The 18150-nt window shown below is 47.8% G+C and overlaps 2 protein-coding genes and 1 long non-coding RNA gene across 5 annotated transcripts; 1 reads left to right on the top strand and 2 right to left on the bottom strand.

Moving 5' to 3' along the window:
• Positions 1 to 13: 13 nt before the first annotated feature.
• Positions 14 to 1380, bottom strand: LOC118504906. Its single transcript, XR_004905368.1, has 3 exons — positions 701 to 1380; positions 485 to 599; positions 14 to 150 (listed from the first exon to the last, which is right to left on the bottom strand). It is a non-coding gene; the product is annotated as an uncharacterized LOC118504906 (long non-coding RNA).
• LOC118504902 (kelch-like ECH-associated protein 1B) lies at positions 94 to 16552 on the top strand. 3 transcript variants are annotated; one of them, XM_036039969.1, is made up of 4 exons: positions 94 to 494; positions 12531 to 13274; positions 13352 to 14034; positions 14182 to 16552. In XM_036039969.1, the coding sequence occupies exons 2-4, from the start codon at positions 12573 to 12575 to the stop codon at positions 15722 to 15724; spliced, it is 2928 nt and encodes a 975-aa protein (XP_035895862.1). In that variant the 5' UTR covers positions 94 to 494; positions 12531 to 12572; the 3' UTR covers positions 15725 to 16552. The 3 variants fall into 3 exon arrangements, with proteins under 3 accessions (XP_035895862.1, XP_035895863.1, XP_035895861.1); XM_036039970.1 differs by having other exon boundaries at positions 12534 to 13274; XM_036039968.1 differs by lacking the exon at positions 94 to 494 and adding an exon at positions 7337 to 7652 and having other exon boundaries at positions 12534 to 13274.
• On the bottom strand, positions 16482 to 18009 carry LOC118504905 (28S ribosomal protein S11, mitochondrial). Its single transcript, XM_036039974.1, has 3 exons — positions 17692 to 18009; positions 17323 to 17620; positions 16482 to 16784 (listed from the first exon to the last, which is right to left on the bottom strand). Exons 1-3 carry the CDS (start codon positions 17883 to 17885, stop codon positions 16677 to 16679), a joined length of 600 nt encoding a protein of 199 aa, XP_035895867.1. The 5' UTR covers positions 17886 to 18009; the 3' UTR covers positions 16482 to 16676.
• Positions 18010 to 18150: the final 141 nt, after the last annotated feature.

The raw sequence follows: 18150 nt of genomic DNA on the forward strand, positions 1-18150 counted from the left end.
GTTGTCTTTTAGTATTACCTCACCAGGGAGCTTTACAGGACAGGTGAAGCATGTGTTGTGTGAAGTGAAGTGATTGTGTAGTAGTAGTAGCAGCAGCAGCAGCAGCAGCAGCAGTGCCGTCCGAGTCAAGTGGGAAACATACGAGCAGCGCTGCAAAAGAAAAAGTTATGGTCGATAGGTGAAAGGGGTGGAAGGGGTGTGACGAGAATTGCGATTGTGCACTGAGTTGCCTGTTCGTTTGTTCGTGCTAGCTGCTGTGATATTTCAAATTTTACCTCCCCCTGCCAATTGTGTTGCTTTCTGTGCGTGTGTGTGTGTGTGTGTGCCCGTGAGCGTGCGTGTGTGTGGCAAAAGGGGAGTAGGCAAAGGTTGTGTGGAGCGGCGCAGTCAGGACATTCCGGGACGTTGGAGGATTCGAGGTGATAAGAGGCTGCCGTCGTTCGCGAACCGACCAGCACCACCGGGGTTCTCAAACCGTACGCACCTAATCAGCAGTAAGTAGTAGGAACGTGTTCTGTGTTGTTTGCAGATGAAGATCCGATCCGAAGGGGTCCTCCTATTCGAGCACATGTACAGCAGCAGCTCCACGATCTTCGCGACTGTTATGTAAAGACGAAAATTTAGCCAACAATATTACTGGGGACTACTTTTCTGCAACCCCTTTTTACAAGAAGTTGAACCATATTGGCAAACAACACACCATCGTAGCAGGCAGGTGCTTCGAGAATGTTTTGTCGACTGTCATGTTTGGTTGCTCGCGGGAAGCTACTACGCACATTGATTCCGCACTATTTGTGTGCCAGTATTGCTTGAGAAAAATAGATAAAAAATACACAACTGTTGTGTATGTGTGCGTGAGTGAGTGTAGGTGTTGATAGACTCCTTTACGCCTAACCTAACCTAACCAGTAGGGGCCTTAACAATTCGATCTCCGGGTCATCACCATCATCATCGCCGTGACAAACAAGTAAATGCAAGGCACATTACGTTCCATTTCACCTTTCCTTCACATGCCTATTGTGCGTGTACGTCCATGTGCATGTTTGTGTGGAAATCATAAACTCCATTCAAAAACGGGGAACATCATCCCCTTCTCGTAGGGACGTTGTTTGCCGCTCAGTTCCATCGTCCGACTCACCACGGGTACGGGTTTTACGTAGCTGAGCAATGAATCAGCACGATTAGGTCGAACTAGTGTGTGTTCTCACCGAGCACACAGGGGTCGGCTTAGTGTTTGCGTTGTTGTCGTTCTGGCTCCATATTCTGGCCCGGTTACCGTTCTTGTGGGCACGAGACAAGTATCGCGACATTCGGCATATAAGAGGGGGCGGGGGACGGTTTCTCCCGGCGGCACGTGTTGTTGATGCTGTGCGTGCGCAGACTGTCTCTCTACCACGTGCTCGACTGTGATGAAGGTGGAGCAGACAATATGGACCGATCGGCAACTTGAACCAACGGAAAGATGAGGTGACCGATTTTCGGAAGGCGCTTCCTCATGATGATTATCTGTTGAATGAGTCACGCCAAAGCTTAATCATCGCTTGTTGAAATAAGACGGTGAAGGAAATTTATAAAATAAGCAAACTCCTGCGTAGGTCATATTGACCGATGTAGTAATTTCAAAAGCCCCATAATTCTAGAAACTACCGGAATTGGCATGCACTGTAATGCACTTCAAGTGCTTGTCTGCCGCTGTTCTTGTAAGGCTACCTTGCCGGACTAGGTTTTCATATCGACGGTGGCAATAAAGTGGCGCTTGCTGCTCAGCGGATGCTCTGAATTAAAGTTTTTGTTGGCTCCTCAACATGCAACAATCTTCTGGCTGATTAGTTATCTGTGGTTTGTAGTACCTTGAAGGTGAATAATCGGGTACTAAACATTGGATGTGTTGTTGAGTCATGTTCAACCAACTGTACCTGCTTTCGCCTTTGAGAAGTCACATTTAACAGTAATTTAATTTTGCGCAAGCCTTCACTGAAAAATCCTTCAAATCCTATGCTATATACTAGCCTAAGAAATGTACCCCACATCGGAGGAGTTCTGTAATAAACGCCGGTAAACGAGAGTTTTCTGTTTTTGTTTGCTAAGAAAAATTTTCCATAATAACGACGCAATCCATAAATCGACATCCCCTTTATTAGTCGGTCTGATTTCTCCATTATGAGGTATGAGTTGCATTTAATGGATAATTGCAATTTATCAACCAAGTGGCCGGCCCGTGGACCAAAGTACTCCGGTGGTGTGGTCGAGCACCGGTCGCGCCGAACCTCTTATCTTATCACTAAGCAGACTGGTGATTAGAAAATGGTTCGAAAATCAGGAACGAAACCTTGTTGTCATCAATTTTGCATTCCCGCCCTACTGATACGAGCCTAGGGGAGACCTTCGCGACAGAAGTTGGAAAAACTTTCTCTTTCTACAATAGCTTCTTTGTGCACGTGCTTCTTAATGCTCCGCGTGATCACTTGCGTTACCTCTTTGTTCGAGATCCGTCCAGCAGCTCGCGATCAGTCCAGCAGGCTTGAGGCTATTGATCTAAAAACTTCCCCTTCACATCAGGCAAAAGAACTCGCGCACACCTACTCATCATCTTAGGCCACCACCAATCGTTAGAAAGAGCGATCTGTTGGCGCGAAGCCGAGCAGAAAATCCCGGCAAGATCTGCTACAATGTAGACAAAGAGTGAGAACGTGTCGTGGCTTGGGTGTGAGACGGCGATGGCGAGGCTCTGTTTTGCGCAATCGGCTGTGTTGTGTTGCGATAAGTATCAACACACGCAGCTCGCGAGCTAGCTATCTCTGCGAGCGAGTCTGAGCGCGATGTTGGGTGTAGGGTGGTGAGCGTATACAGCGTCGTGTTGCGTGGTCTGCGGTGGTGCTCCCGTCAACATGCACACATGCGCTGCATCGGGCGCTGCTTGTTGCCTGTTGTCTGCTGTCAGCATGATTCGGCAAAAAGGCCGGCAGCAAAGAGACACCACCCCGACACCCTGCCTGCTGCCGCCACCTGTGGCTGTGCACACCACGATCCACGAGCTCGCAGAAACCGTCTAAATACCGATCGCGGCGTTTTGGGTGATAGTGTTGGTGCGTTAGAACGCGGGAATATTGCTCGTACAAATCATAAATTCTGGCCCACCGATAAAGGGCCTGCTGCTTCTTGCTAGTGCTAGTGGGGAGCGCAGCATCCGTGAGTTCATCGGAAGTGCGTCTCGCAGTGTAGCCGCTATTTTGTTGCTGCTATTCATTAAATTTTACCATTCTACACAATCGTTTCTCGATTGATCAGCTAAAAAAGGTGTCTGACATATTTCCAAACAAAGCCACAACACACACACATACATGCAAACGCAAAACCGAACCCTTTTACCTAGAAACACACCCCCAAGTTGCTCACTTGGCGTAAGAAATGATACACGCTAATGGAATTGGCGATTACGCATGACGACAGGACCTCGCACAAGAAGTTAGAGAAACAACAACAGACAACATCTAACCGCTCAATGGCCGTGAACATGTGAAGATGACGGAAACAAGACAAGGATTATCATCGGACTGCGGTTGTTTGCAAACGCAATCATCTTTCTGGTGACCGTGGGCAGTTAGCGATGATGGCGCTTCTATAAACTGCCGCCAAAAGTTTGTGCCAACAAACCCACGTGATGATCCGTAAAGCCATTCGGAAAGCTTCTCGTTTTTTTTTATTCAGGCCCGGCCGTGTATTGCTAAAAGCAGCTCGTTAATGCTAGAACTTATCCGTTGCGCTTTGCTGTACTGGAAGATGTATTTTGAACGGTGGATGAAGTGTGGTCACTCCCAATCGTGCAACTGGCGTACGTGATAAGCTGGCCCCCTAGGTAAACAGCAGATATAGCCCAACAACTGAGAAGGCAGGTCAAGATCGGCTGCTTTAATAGCCACGGGAAATAGGACTTTTTCGCATGCGTTTTTTCTATGGGTATTTCGATGTACAATAGATTTACTTGTCCATTGCCCCTCCACCATTTCATCAATTTTGGGAGCCAAGTCTCTGATTATAAATCAGGGATCAGGAATTATAAATGATCTTTGTAGACAAGTCTTCTTTCGAGAAGATATATGTTTTCATAGAACGGGATCTAATATCCGTGTTGGATGTCAGAATCCTTGCCCATATCTGAACCTGCTGTTGTCTTTGCAGATTTTAAGTCCGAGATAGGCGACATTTAAAGCGACTTTGGATATACGATCGTCAATCGTACATATTTCTCTTTTCGATCACCTATCTGTGAGTCTCAGATAGACTCGTCGTGCAGACTCTTGATGGTAGCGAAAGACTCTTAGAGTTTCCCATCAACCATGAATGATGTTCCAGTGACATACGATGTGGTCATTACAATCTAATGAGTTTTGTGTTTATAGATAATATGCTCGTATAGACAACAATTATGCAGTTTTGTGTATACAATATAAGGCCACAATACAGGCTTTCTGGCCAGCACAGCGGTGAGACATTTCGTTATTTAATGTTTAATGTTTATAAATATCCTATAGTGCATATTATTAGACCTCGGCCTAAATGAGATATTATGCACGAGATTCAATGTATTTAACACCAAACGCCAAAGAAGCGGACCATTTAAGCCATATGCAGCTATCGGTAGTAAAATGTTCTACTATCATTCAATACATGAAGAAGTCTGGTAGTACTGTGCAAAACGATTTGCTATTCTTTACAACTATAATTTGTGGACGACAGTTGAATCCGTTCTACTCTTAAATTTGTATATGACTTAAGTTCCACTGTGGTGTTAAAATGTCCCCTAGCTGTTGCGAGAGTCCATTGTATGATTGCAACTTACTGCAATGTAATTATACTTTTCCACTATACAACATTCCACCGAATGATTCAAATGTTCCATTTTGTGAACACAATGGTGATCCTCTCGAAAAGATGTCGGCATTGAAAATGTTCAACATACACAAACAATTTCGAGCAATAATCAACGTTTCCATAGAAATAATTCTCTACAAAACACTAAGCCTAACCAACCAACAAGTACACCAAAGAGCTCTGCGCTGGTCGTCTGATGAATGAAATTTAATTTTTGTCTTTATTATATGTCTGATAGTATTGCCTGACTGCTTGCTGTACCCAGTAAATGCATCAATCCTGGTAAGAAATTTTCCTACACCAGTTTTTGTCCTATGCTCTTCATGCCAATGACGTCCAACGCTGAGATTTGGCGTCGGTTGAGCAATCTCGACGTATGGCCCACCCCCCAGTCCTTTGCCCATTTGCGTTATTTTTAGCACACTCAGGAAGATTATCGAGAAATTATTACACCATCCGTCTATGCACAACGCGGGCACTACTACTACTGACCGTTTGGGAGATGTTGTTTCGCTTTTTCACTGGCTATTTGCAAAAAAAAGGTTCAGACCGATAGAAAGAAGGAAACGATTATGTGAAGCTAGATTATAATATGGGGCTTCAATGCACGTCCGGCTTTCTCTGTCTGTCAGGGGTCTGTCTGTACGCCACCCGACCGCGACTATATGAATGTTAATCGGATGCTTCTTGCTGCCCCGTGTAAGGGGTTTAAACGATGATCAAGTGTAGCACTAAGCGTTTAACAAGACTTGTTAAGTGTACATTATTACAGACCCGCATCTGTCGCAACGATCACACCGTTGTGTTGCCGGTTCTTCCCCTCCCCAGTGTGTCGGACGGCAGGACAGAATTTCAAACTCAGCATGACTTGCGCTAATAATTGGTCTGGCTGTTGGCGCTGGGGATGCAAACGAAAATGGTGCAATGGAGAGGAGTGTGAAGGTAAACAGTATTCTCTCCACCGTTAGGTGTTATCGTTTTGCATTATATTGCCATCCAACATCCCGATCGGGGTGGGATATATGCACGATTCTACATAAACTTGTTGAAAACAAATAAACTACTTGCTTGCTAACTATCAACATTGTAACACTTATTGGGGATCTGATGAGAACAGAGAGATTATCTAGGAAGCAGAACAGAAAGATTAATCTTTTAGGTGGAAGGGCCATACCTAACTGTGATATCATAGACCTCGATCGATATAAAAAAACAATCCGAAGAAGAACTTGCCAAGAACTTCCGGAAGGATTGTCAGACAGATTTCATTGGGCTTGGGGAAACAAACATGAGTTCGACAGTGTACACAATCCTTTTAGTTTAAAACAGAGTTAAAACAAGAACTATTCAGCTATTAGTTCTTAGCACTTTTTCTTCTTCCTTGCCAGTAAACTCGAGAGGTTTCGGCCATTTCTGACAACCTGTGACTTTATCTGACAGTCCTGCGGAGGCGGTCTTAATGGGATTTGATCCCTGGTATTGCCGTGTGAGGACCGGCGCCATTGTCACCTCTAACACCAGTAAAACAGGTTCCAATCACACAATTCCTCCCACATGGAACAAATATTTTTGGAGCATAGCAATAGTAGAATACGTAATTTATTACAGTATTATAGTTTAAAATTCTTTCACAAACACCCATTTCTCTTAAACTCCGAAACTCGTGCTGTTGATGTTACGGAATTGCGATTTACCTTACGGTATTATTATCACCGCATTCCTTCTGAAGGTATAGAGTGGCCCGAACCAAATTTGGCATCGCGCAAAGGATAAGATTGGATCGTTGCCAATTATATTGATGCTCAGCCTGATGATGTTGATGATGATTTGCACTAACAACAAAGATTTCTAAACGTGTGGGCCCCAACAAGCAACAGTTTGCTCTGAACACGGTGTGGAAATATCTTTCACTGCAGCTTCCCTGTCGCAGAGCTGTTCTCATTTTGCTAGCAGGTTTACCCGATCGAGTTGTCAAACTTTTCGGCACATCAATTTGAGCATTCGCGTGCTATACATATAACCGGTGGCCGAGGCGACAGCTGCGCCGGTCTTTATACGGCCGGGCCCGGGTTCAAATCCCATCCAGACCACCTCCCCGTGCGTAAGGTTGACCACTTTATTATGGGTAAAATTAAGTCACAGAAAGCGAGAAATGGCAGGCAGAGACCTCTCGAGGTTGCAGTGCCAAGGAAGAAGAAGAAGCTTTATCAAAACCCTACCCCAAGCGTTCAAGAACGTCATCGATACCCGGATAACCCGGATATATATATATATATATATAAATGACGGTTCCAAGGATCGGGATGATAAATGTATGGCGAAAAAAAAGCCAAATGTAACGATGATGCTACTAATTTAATTTCTCCAGCGTAATCGCGATCGAGCACAAATCTTTATCTCAACCCCTTGTCGCAAGCATATCGCGAGAGTGTGATAAAAAGAACCGTGGAGAATGGCGTTTGTTGGAGAGTGACGGTGCGCTGATACGCGGCCTCCAGAAACCTTACCAGCAGCAGAGCGAGTTCGTAACATATGAACGGACACTGAATGGTGGTTTCAGTAAGATACACCTCGTTGCCCAAGCACGTACACGAAGGACGCACAGAGTTAAAATCGGTCAGTGGCTGTGGGTTTCAATAACTTTATACCGGACAGTAAAGGTTCGAGTTTTAGCTTGCTTGCCAGGAACATTGGTGTAGTAAATGTGCTGCGAACGTCCTGCGAATAACTCCGTCGGTGGAGTTTCCTCGCCGATGTCCGCAGAGCAATGGATGTGGCCGGTGAGTGAATAGTGCTCCTCTTTAGTGTTAGCATTGTGTTGTCTAATGTGCACAGCCATTGATACAACATAAAAAACCTAACAAGCAAAACAAAAGATTTCATTAGTAAGTAATGTATCACAAGTAGTAGATTAAACGCATAGTTCATGAATGAACGGTGAATTTTACCGATAAGGCAGGCCACAAATCTTTTACAGTAAGCAGTCAAACAATCGACCAAAGTTTGGTCACTTTATTTCATTCCAATTGTTTCCGCAAGATTACTTACGCGATTCCTTTGGTTCCTCCTATTATCTGTGCGCCGTCCAGAAAGCCCCCAATTTCACTACCAGGTGGGAGGGGTGCATTAAACAGCCCTGAAGCAAATCATTGAAAATGTTGCAGACGCAACGGAATAAAAAGTCTGATAATAATTGTATGCTGTTATGTTATCAACTGATGCGTGCGTGTGTGTGCCTATGTGTGTGTGTCACTTATTAGTAGTCGCGCGACCATTACTTTGCGCCGTCATTACACACGGTGTATAAAACAATAAACAAAAAACGTTATTGCGCGTTCTCTCCAACGCGTTGTTCTTCTTCCCTCAAGCGCTGTGTGTCGAGAAGTGCGACAATTTTCGCAACCATTTGTTGGGTAGGGAAAAGATCGCGGTTTTGTTCGGATCGTGACAAGGCTGTAACGCGCGAGAGAGGTCGTTCCGGAGCGATAAGCGATAAGCGGAAGACAAGGAATGTTGGCCCACAATGTTAATGCATTTAGTGAATGTGTGGTGTGGTAGGGTAAGATCGAAGGGGGGTCAGAAAGAAAGGAGGCCGTGTGGCGCTGGAAAAAAGGACGTGTGCTGCCCATTGCTTAGCTTACACCCATTATCGTTGATCATCTCTCGCGCATATGGGATCGATAGGTTTTTGCTGATTACAACAAGAATCGACAAGAGCGATGATAGAGCCTTACCGAGGACGACTCCCCCGAGCAAGGGGATGGAGTAGAGGGTCGAAGGTATACGGGTGTACGCACTTGGTAAAGGGTTCCTCCTATCAGCAGTTTTGCACTCCGTCTGACCGTCCACATGGTTCAAGGCCGGTCCTCTCCCTCAACAACTGCGACATGGGGGCAGTCGGGCTTTTATGTATGGCAAATGCATTATTATCCGCTCCGTCATGGCAGCTGGAATATCGCCGGTGGGTTGTTGTATGCACAAGACGCTGCTGTCCTGTGTCGTATGCTAATCGAGTCCAGTGTGCATCTTAAGTTAAGCGATCGGACAACTTGTTCTGAACAACGATCTGGATTATTAATTATACTTTCCCTATCGCGCTTTTCAATGCAAAGATTACGCGAGACAAGATTGGCACCCAAAGAAAGGTTGACTGCGTCTGCTGAGCCATGGATGAAGAAGGTAGCGTAAATATAAAGAGGCGACAAAGGCAGAAGAGCTGCAATAACAACAACACAGACAAAAAAACACCTCATTGCGTACGTGAGCACACCAGTTCGCGCCGCGTCCTCATCGCGTCACCAATGACGCAGCGTAATTTTGTGTGTGTTCCTTCCTTAACGCTCAGTCCCCCACTCCACCCGGAATTTCGGTTGCCGTGTCTTCGTGGTGATGATTGTTTTTTTTTTCTAACGTCTGCACTAGCCGCTCGTGCACACTAACTACCACCACCACTTTGCCTGCCGATGTGTGTTGATGATGCTGGTCCATATTCCACGAAGTCCGGAATCCTCAACGGACGGAAGGTTTACTGATAACATGAAATCGCATGGTGCGCTCACATGTGTCTGACTATTTCGGCTGGCAGTAATTGCTTGTAGCTATCTAAACTTTGGCACATGTTTCGCTAACGAAGCATTTAGCTCTTTCGATGCTCTGGTTGATCAAGGCACGAGTCACTCTGGTCGATAGACTCTCGGCCCATATACTCCACGATTGGAACGAGAGCGGGAGGCTAAGGGGACGAGCATGCTCTGAGCCCATATCTGTGGACAGCATTACCTGAAGAATGTGCTCCACCGCAAGCATCTGGAATGCGGTGATCTATTGGAAACAGGCTATTACCAGAAAACTGTAAGACGACTGGAGAGTGGAGCGTAGGCGGCAAGTTACCGAGGCGCAGACCTTGAATATCCTGACCGCGGGCACCAAGAGACATGGCTGCGCATATGGTGGAGCTGACTTACGACGAAAGGTGTCCGTCGAACATGTGGAGCGATCGAGCCTTGCAAACCCGAACGGGATTTGCGGACATCGTCTGGGTATGCGACGTTTGGTTGCTCCTGCAAACAGTGTCACAAACAAACGTACACGGAGATTATTTGGGTAGCGGTCAGTAAGAAGCTTAACCCGAATGGTAAAGCAGAACTGGTAATCTTCTTCGAGCCCGTCACGTCTGGTTCATCTCTCGTTGGGGGGAACCGGTGTTTGAACGGCTTTATCTCTAGTTCGGGTAGGACCGCTTAGGAGCGTGATCCCGATGAGTCTGAGACATGCGAGCATGTAACGCACCAACTGGAGATCCGCCGGTTTAGCCATTCCGGGGATTGCAGTTGGCCTCTTGCCTATCATTCCTTTCGTGTTAATGCGAAGTACGAAGAAATCGACAGTTCGAGTTCCTCGACTGTTTTGGCCATAGTTGCTTCAAATAGAATTGAAACACATTTGAGGGACATTTTTAAATGCATGTGTTATTTCCAACGAGAAGTCTCACAGCCAAACTTGTTCAACAAACTTCCTTTAGATATGTTGTTTGATTCGAATCACCCCGTAGAGCATCGTCGCATGATTTAAGAGTGTTTGAGTGCTGTGCATGTCCGTTTGCGACTTTTCGAAGATGCGGCGAACAATATGCACGATGCGCACTTACTAATTGATGAACTGTTGCATACCAATCATTATTAAATGGGACATTCCAATTACTTTGCTTTGCAAACTGTCAGTATTCAATGGCAAAACTGTCTTTGAAAATTTGTTGTTGATATATTCAGACCTGTGTAAAGAATACTCCGAATCGGTTGTATGTCCGGTATTGATTTGTAGTAGATCTAAAATTTGATCATGACATGGGATTTTTTTTTTAATTTGCCTATCTGGTCCTATCAGCGGATTAAACTTTCAATGGTTTCATAGTTTGTTTTAAAATTTTATGCAATCAATACGCAGGTTAAGTCAAAATTGGTGCTCTTGCAACCACAGGCAATGGAATTGTATCAATAATGGTTAATAGTGTCATAGTAGTACCAAGTCGACCGCAAAGGAATTCAAGCAACTGTGGTCAAAATTGTGGACCGCCACTGTGGCCGCCATGGTGGCCGTTATGGCAGAGGCGATAAGGACGCCGGTCTTCACACGGCAGGACCGGGGTTCAAATCCTATCCAGACCGTCTCCCCGTACGCAGGACTGACTACTTTGCTTCGGGTAAAATCAAGTCACAGATAGTCAGAAATGGCAGGCCGAGACCTCTTAAGGTTGTAGTGCCAAGGAAGAAGAAGAGTAGTCAAAATTTAATTGTACCATAATGTATTGGGGCGATAGATGGTAGATGGTGGATGCGACAGCGGCGCCAGTCGTCACACGGCAGGACCGGGGTTCAAATCTCATCTGGACTGTTCGATGAGGACTGACGATGAGGATAGTAAGGACTGACTATCCAACTATGCGATAACAATAAAGTCTAGTAAGCCAGTAATGCCAGTAATGACTCTAAAAGCCAGGCTAAATGATGCGAGATGCCAAAAAGATTTCGCTCAAAAGGGGAGGTTATATATCTGTCAAAAAGATTTCGCCTCCTCGAGCTGAAATCTCTGAAAGATTTCGCTTCTCTTTAGCCCTCTCTGTCACTTTCCATGCGTTCCCATGGTAGTTTTCGGTTGAAGAGAGAGATAGCATGAAGTGCTCTAAACAACGCGGCTAGATGAACCGAGATGATTTTGACGGAAAAAATTCGCAAATCCCCCCCTTTTAAGCAAAATCTTTTTGGCATCTTCCATCATGTAACCTGGCTTTAAGAGGTTGTTTGGCCAAGAAAGAAGAAGAACAAGACTCAGGTTAAGTCAATATTTGTGGTGCTCTTGCAACCTCAGGCAATTTAATTGTATCAATAATGGTTCATAGTGTGATATAAGTACTATTCAGCCTATAGTGTATTTATCTGAGAATTGGATTGAAGTTTTCCAAGGCACTCGAGAATAACTTGTCTTCCACACGCACCTAAAAATTGTAACTGCCAAATCATTTATCATCTGCAAACCAAATTGTATGAAACAGTGCCTCATACAGATTCAAAGAGGTTTTTTTCATCTTTTGGCGCAGTCTTTACGACGGTTACGCGTCTAGGTTTTGGCAGGGCTCCTTGAGCCTCCTTGAGCCTGGTTAATCCTAGTAGAAAACCTTTATAAGGAACTCCGCAGTGCTCCACCGACACGAGTAGCCGTTCAAAGTGAGCACTATTATAAGACCGTTCACTGACCATTTAAATCAAAGACCTTCTGGATGTTCTCGGGAGATTCCATACGGCGCTGCCCTGTGGCAATATGGTCATATTGACGACTTATTAGCTGATTTGCGTGCTGAATTCTATCACTGTTCTTAAGCATGCGCCGGTCCGGTGTCCGAGACGATAGCGGCACTGATCCTTATACGGCCGGAGTAGGGATCAAATCCCATCCAGACTTCCTCTCCGTACGCAGCAGGACTGACTATCCTGCTACGGGCCAGAGCCAGAAATGACAGGCGCGACATTGGATATTTCCACTGGTACCTTATAAATTGTTATTTGGAAGTAAGTAGAGCTATTTGCTCATGATCACTAATGATGTTCTTTCTGTTTCTCTCTCTCTCTCTCTCTCTCTCTCTCTCTCTCTCTCTCTCTCTAAAGCAGCCTGCAGATTGGACACCGTACCGATTACCGCCCCCCAGCATGGAAGCGACGGCCGCTGGCTATGCCGATTGTTTCGGCAACGGCGGGCCGCATCTCGTTGGCATTGGCATCGGCAACGGCAGCGGTGGACCCGGCACGTCGTCACATCCGGCAACCGATGGGCAGGCAACGATCGGTGGCGGCAACGGCACGACCAGCGTCCAGTGGGTCCAGAGCGGTGGCGGACCCGTGTCGGTTGGCTCGAACGCCGCGAAGGAGGACCTCGGCGATATGGCCTTCTACATGCCCAACTACTCGCGGGAAGTCCTAAAGATGATGTTCATGATGCGCTCGCACCACATGCTAACGGACGTGACGCTCGAGGTCGAGCAGGAAACGTTTCACGCACACAAGGTCGTCCTGTCGGCCGCAAGTCCCTACTTTAAGGCAATGTTCACCGGCGGTCTGAAGGAGTGTGAAATGGCGCGCGTGAAATTGCAAGGCGTTTGTCCAACGGCCATGACCCGGATCCTCTTCTTCATGTACACCGGCCAGATACGGGTGACGGAGCTAACCGTGTGCCAGCTGCTGCCGGCGGCCACCATGTTCCAGGTGCCGAATGTGATAGACGCGTGCTGTGACTTTCTCGAGCGCCAGCTGGATCCGACCAACGCGATCGGTATCGCAAACTTTGCCGAGCAGCACGGCTGTGAGTCGCTGCGGCAAAAGGCTAACCAGTTCATCGAGCGTAACTTTACCCAAGTAAGTGTGATAAGCGAAGAAACGCGGAATGATCAGCAACTAACCGCCCGTGGTCTTGCCTGTTTTTTCTTCCGTAGATCTGCCGCGAGGAAGAATTTCTGCAACTGTCTGTGATGCAACTGATATGTCTGATCCGGAAGGATGAGCTGAACGTGCAGGGCGAACGGGACGTGTACGATGCGGTTTTGAAGTGGGTAAAATACGACGAAGACAATCGATACCCCAAGATGGAAAGCATACTGTCGGCCGTCCGTTGTCAGCTGCTAACGCCCAGCTTCCTCAAGGAGCAGATGAAAAACTGTGCCGTATTGCGCCGTGCGCCCGGTTGCCGCGAATATCTGGCCAAGATATTCCACGACCTGACGCTGCACAAACGCCCCGCCGTACGCGAACGGAAGCCCAACACCACGCGCATGATCTTTGTGGCCGGAGGATATTACAAGCATTCGCTCGACATGCTCGAGGGCTACAACGTGGATGACAAGGTGTGGCTCACGCTACCAAAGCTGACCGTGCCACGGTCCGGGCTCGGGGCTGCCTTTCTCAAGGGCACGTTTTACGCGGTAGGCGGTAGGAACAATTCTCCGGGCTCTTCCTACGATTCGGACTGGGTCGATCGATACAATCCGGTCACGGAACGGTGGCGCCCGTGCTCACCGATGTCCGTGCCACGGAATCGTGTCGGTGTGGCTGTAATGGATGAGCTGCTGTACGCCGTCGGAGGATCTTCCGGATCGGATTACCACAACACGGTGGAATAGTACGTATCTTTCCATCCCAGGCCGTGGGATTAAAACAGATTTCATAATAAAGGATCATGGCAACAATTCCTCACGCCTCCACACGCTCGATAATGGTCCCTTGTACTGATGATAATATTGTTGTCTATCTATCTCTCTCTCTTCAGTTACGACCCAGAAACGGATCGATGGACACTTGTGCAACCGATGCAATCGAAACGGCTCGGCGTGGGAGTGGCCGTGGTCAACCGGTTACTGTACGCCATCGGTGGTTTCGATGGGAAAACGCGCCTAGCCTCGGTCGAGTGTTACCATCCGGAGAACAACGCCTGGACGCTGGTGCCGCCGATGCGGTACGGACGTAGCGGTGCCGGTGTAGCTGCACTCCATCAGTACATCTACGTCGTCGGTGGATTTGACGGCACCAGACAGTTGGCGTCGGTCGAGCGTTACGATACCGAGCAGCAGTGTTGGGAGATGGTCGCGTCGGTCCGTATCGCTCGCAGTGCTCTCTCGCTGACCGTGCTCGATGGACGGCTCTATGCGATTGGCGGGTACGACGGGCAGGACTTTCTCACCATCGTCGAAGTGTACGATCCGGTTCGGGATGTGTGGGACGAGGGTACACCGCTCACGTCTGGCCGAAGCGGTCATGCATCCGCCGTCATCTACACACCGTCCTGCATCTCCAGCTACATGGAAGGCCTTAATCTTGGCAGTGGCGAAGACAAACGGCATGATTCGGCGGGAACGGGTGGAGGTGCAGGTCAAGCGCCACCGGCGGCACCATCGTCGGCCCCACCGCCACCTCCGCCACCATCGTCACAGGGAACAGCACCCGGCGGTGCGCCCGCTTCACGTCCAATGGAAGCAGGTGGAGCTGCCGACAGTCGAATGGCTACGGGCGAGCAGGAAGAGGAGGAGGAAGAAACCGAGGGCAGAGAACCGTTTGCCATGGAAACCGACTCTAGTCAAGAGGAATGTGATAAGGATGGCACCGTGCACGACACGGGTGTTGGCATCAGCAACAGTAACCACAGCAGCGTGCCTTTGGAGCGAGCTCCACCACCGGAAGTGTTATCGGGCGTGCTGGTGGAACATCCGGTACGTGCGGAGGTTCTTCCACCGTCGATGCGGCTCACACGTCGCATCCTTTCCTGTCGCCGGGGAAAGCGATGCCCGGGAAAGGAACGATCACCGTCACGATGCGCCAAACGGTCTTCCTCCTCGTCGGCCCGCTACACCCTCACGCTAGAACCCGTTCCATCCGCCCGGAAAGCTTCGGAAGCTTCAGTTGCAGGCGGTGGTGGTTGCAAAAGTAAGCGAAAAGCGCCCATCACAGGCGGCGGCGTCGGCGGCACCAGTGGAACCGCAAGCGACGATCATTGTCCGCTGGTACGGCTTAAAAAGCGCATCACCTGTTTTGTGTCCGCCATTGTTTCACCTACCTCTTGTTCGGCCGCATTGTCATTGCCAGTAGCTAGCTCGGTAAGTGAAGAATCCACCGGTGCATCGACGGCGAACGAAGACGCCATCGTGCCAACGGTGCCCGCCATCGTACTATCCACCCCGGACGATATGAATGCCGTCGTTGAGCGTGATGCTGATCGGCTGTCCGCCGGCGGCTGCAACTCGCCTACTAGCTCAGCGAACATCGTGCAGCAGCAACGCCACCAGCAGCTACTAAAATCACCGAACGCAAAGTTATGACACTCGTAATATCGTGCCCATCGTCGTCTGCTGGAAGACAACGGTCTCCCACTGCTTAGGAGAAAAGTATTCCAATCGTTCAGTAGTGTCTAGGTGAAAGGTCGTGGCAACTACTGAACAACCCACGATACCAAACCCCGTTAGCTGTCGATCTAGAATGAATCTGAGTACCAAACCTCACTTACATCCACGTGTGGGTGTTGATAGGATAGGGAGAGAGAGAGAGAGAGGGGGAGAAGGAGAGCTTAGCTTTCCTCTTCCGGCTCCCTGTGCGTGTATGTTTGTGTGTGAGAACACATTCCCTTGCAAGTATGACGACGATGACGGCCGCGAGATCGAGATATAGTGCCAAGAGTGACATACGTTTAGCCGAACGTCTCGAGTAGGGCGGCTCTAGGGCGAGTGGTTAGCTAGAATTATTTGTTGTACACACTCTACTTAGCGCAGCAAAACCTTCCTTTTTTACGTAATTTGTGGACCGGGAAGCTAGGAACCCGGATGGGGGTGTTTTTTCCATGCTTTTGTTGAGATGTGTTGTACGTCGTTCGGTCGGGAGTTACATTTCCGGTTTGTCTTATACCATGTATAAGACCGGTATTTGTGTTCGGGACCGTGTTTCGGATTAATCTCGCGTTCGAATGTTTGTGTTTGTGTGCAGATCAAAGTAAGCTTCGCGAACGTATTGTGTCATGGTAAAACACCAGGGCACACGCGCGCACACACAAGATTCCGGAATGTAGCTAGGAATGGAGCCTACTAGGATTGTGCTAGTGTTTTAATTTTATTGCTATTTTTTAAATAAACACAAAAACCCCAACTGTAACTTTATATACAGCAGCCCGTGCTGGTCGCGTACCAATCATCATCACCTGTCGTTGCAGAGGCGTCTAACTATGATGACCGTACGTCGGATGGCGCAACACGATGTACAACTAAATGCCAGCTTGGCACGTTACAGCTTCCTTTGCTTTCTCGGCCGGGGCGGATTCCAGGACACTGGTGTCGTGTCCGTAATAGAAACGATGTTCAGCCCAGCCATTTCGAGCCCTTTGATAGCAGACTACGGAGAAAAATAAAGATAACGAAAGGTATCATTGTAGTGGTGTTCTTTTGACTAAAGAATCTTGCTCATTAGTTTCGTAATATCACTGTGAATTCTGGATCAGATCAGTTTTACGCCATCCAACTTATTAGTTGAGGTTTTGGTATGATTAGACGGTTTACTTGCGAACTATCTGATCCATCATTCGTGAAATCTCTATATTGTGGTCATGGAAGACGCCGGCATTATCCGAAGTCCTACGGCAACCTTCGCAATCTCGCGTGTTCGGAGGGTACAAATACTTTTCATCAGCATTATATTTTGCAAAACTACTTGTTGTCAACGTGCTCCAGACCCAGACAGGGCTTCGCGATTTTACTTCAAGCATGTCACGCTGATCCGCTCTCCGAAATAGGATGATTACGCTTTGTATAGCCCGGGAACCGGGGACAAAAGGATTGACATTGAATAAATCAAATGAACAGTAAGGAGTTCGATCCCACCCCGCCACTGGCTACGCAAAGTTCATGGCATAGATAAATTAAACAAATCTTACCATCCGTCCCGGTCCGAGTCCGCGGACCGTCACGCGAACCGTTTTATAGCCTCGTTCGATCGCCCTCGTGCTGATGCTGATGGCGGTGGCCTGCGCTGCAATGTTTGTACCTTTGCGTGTATTTTTAAAGCCCTCGATACCGCACGAACGGATAAACTGCGGTACGCCCTTTGCATCCGTAATCGAGATGATGGTATTGTTCGGCGACACTCGAATGTGGCAAATCGGTATCTCGTTGAACGGCACTCCATTGAACAGGGCGGTCGGTGTGTTGGCATCGGGAAATATGCTAGTCTTTCTGCAAAGTTGATCAGACCACGAGAATAAATGAACCGCGGAATTCACCACGATCGTATGACTGCTACCTACTTGTCGATCATGGAATCAATATCAATCGACCGTTCGCCGATGGTTCCCTCGTCTTTGCTGGGCAGCGAGGCAAGCATTGCCTTGCGGTCCTCCACCTTGCAGAGGGCAGCTGTTTGGTGGAATGATTTAACGTTTCCAAAGATCGTCCGCCGCACTACACCGGAAAGTAGGTTTAGCTGCTTCAAGAGCGCCATTTGTCCGCCTGTAGGTTTGTTTTCCTTTCGCCGTAAACTGTTTTGCAACACCGGTCCGAATCTCGGTTCTGACTTTTCTTGTTTTGTAAGAGCATGTGTGGAACCACCATGTCGTGTAGTGGTGTAAGTGAGCTCGGTTTAGACTAATAACCCGAAGATAGCCGAAGTGTCGATCTGTCAAACGAGTTTCGAACATCGTTCGAACTTACATTTCAAATATTTGAATCGTTATTGTAACGCATGTTTGAAAGATCCATTGAAAGTA

Source organism: Anopheles stephensi, chromosome 2, assembly GCF_013141755.1.
Source record: "Anopheles stephensi strain Indian chromosome 2, UCI_ANSTEP_V1.0, whole genome shotgun sequence".
NCBI classification, from domain to species: Eukaryota; Metazoa; Arthropoda; class Insecta; order Diptera; family Culicidae; genus Anopheles; species Anopheles stephensi.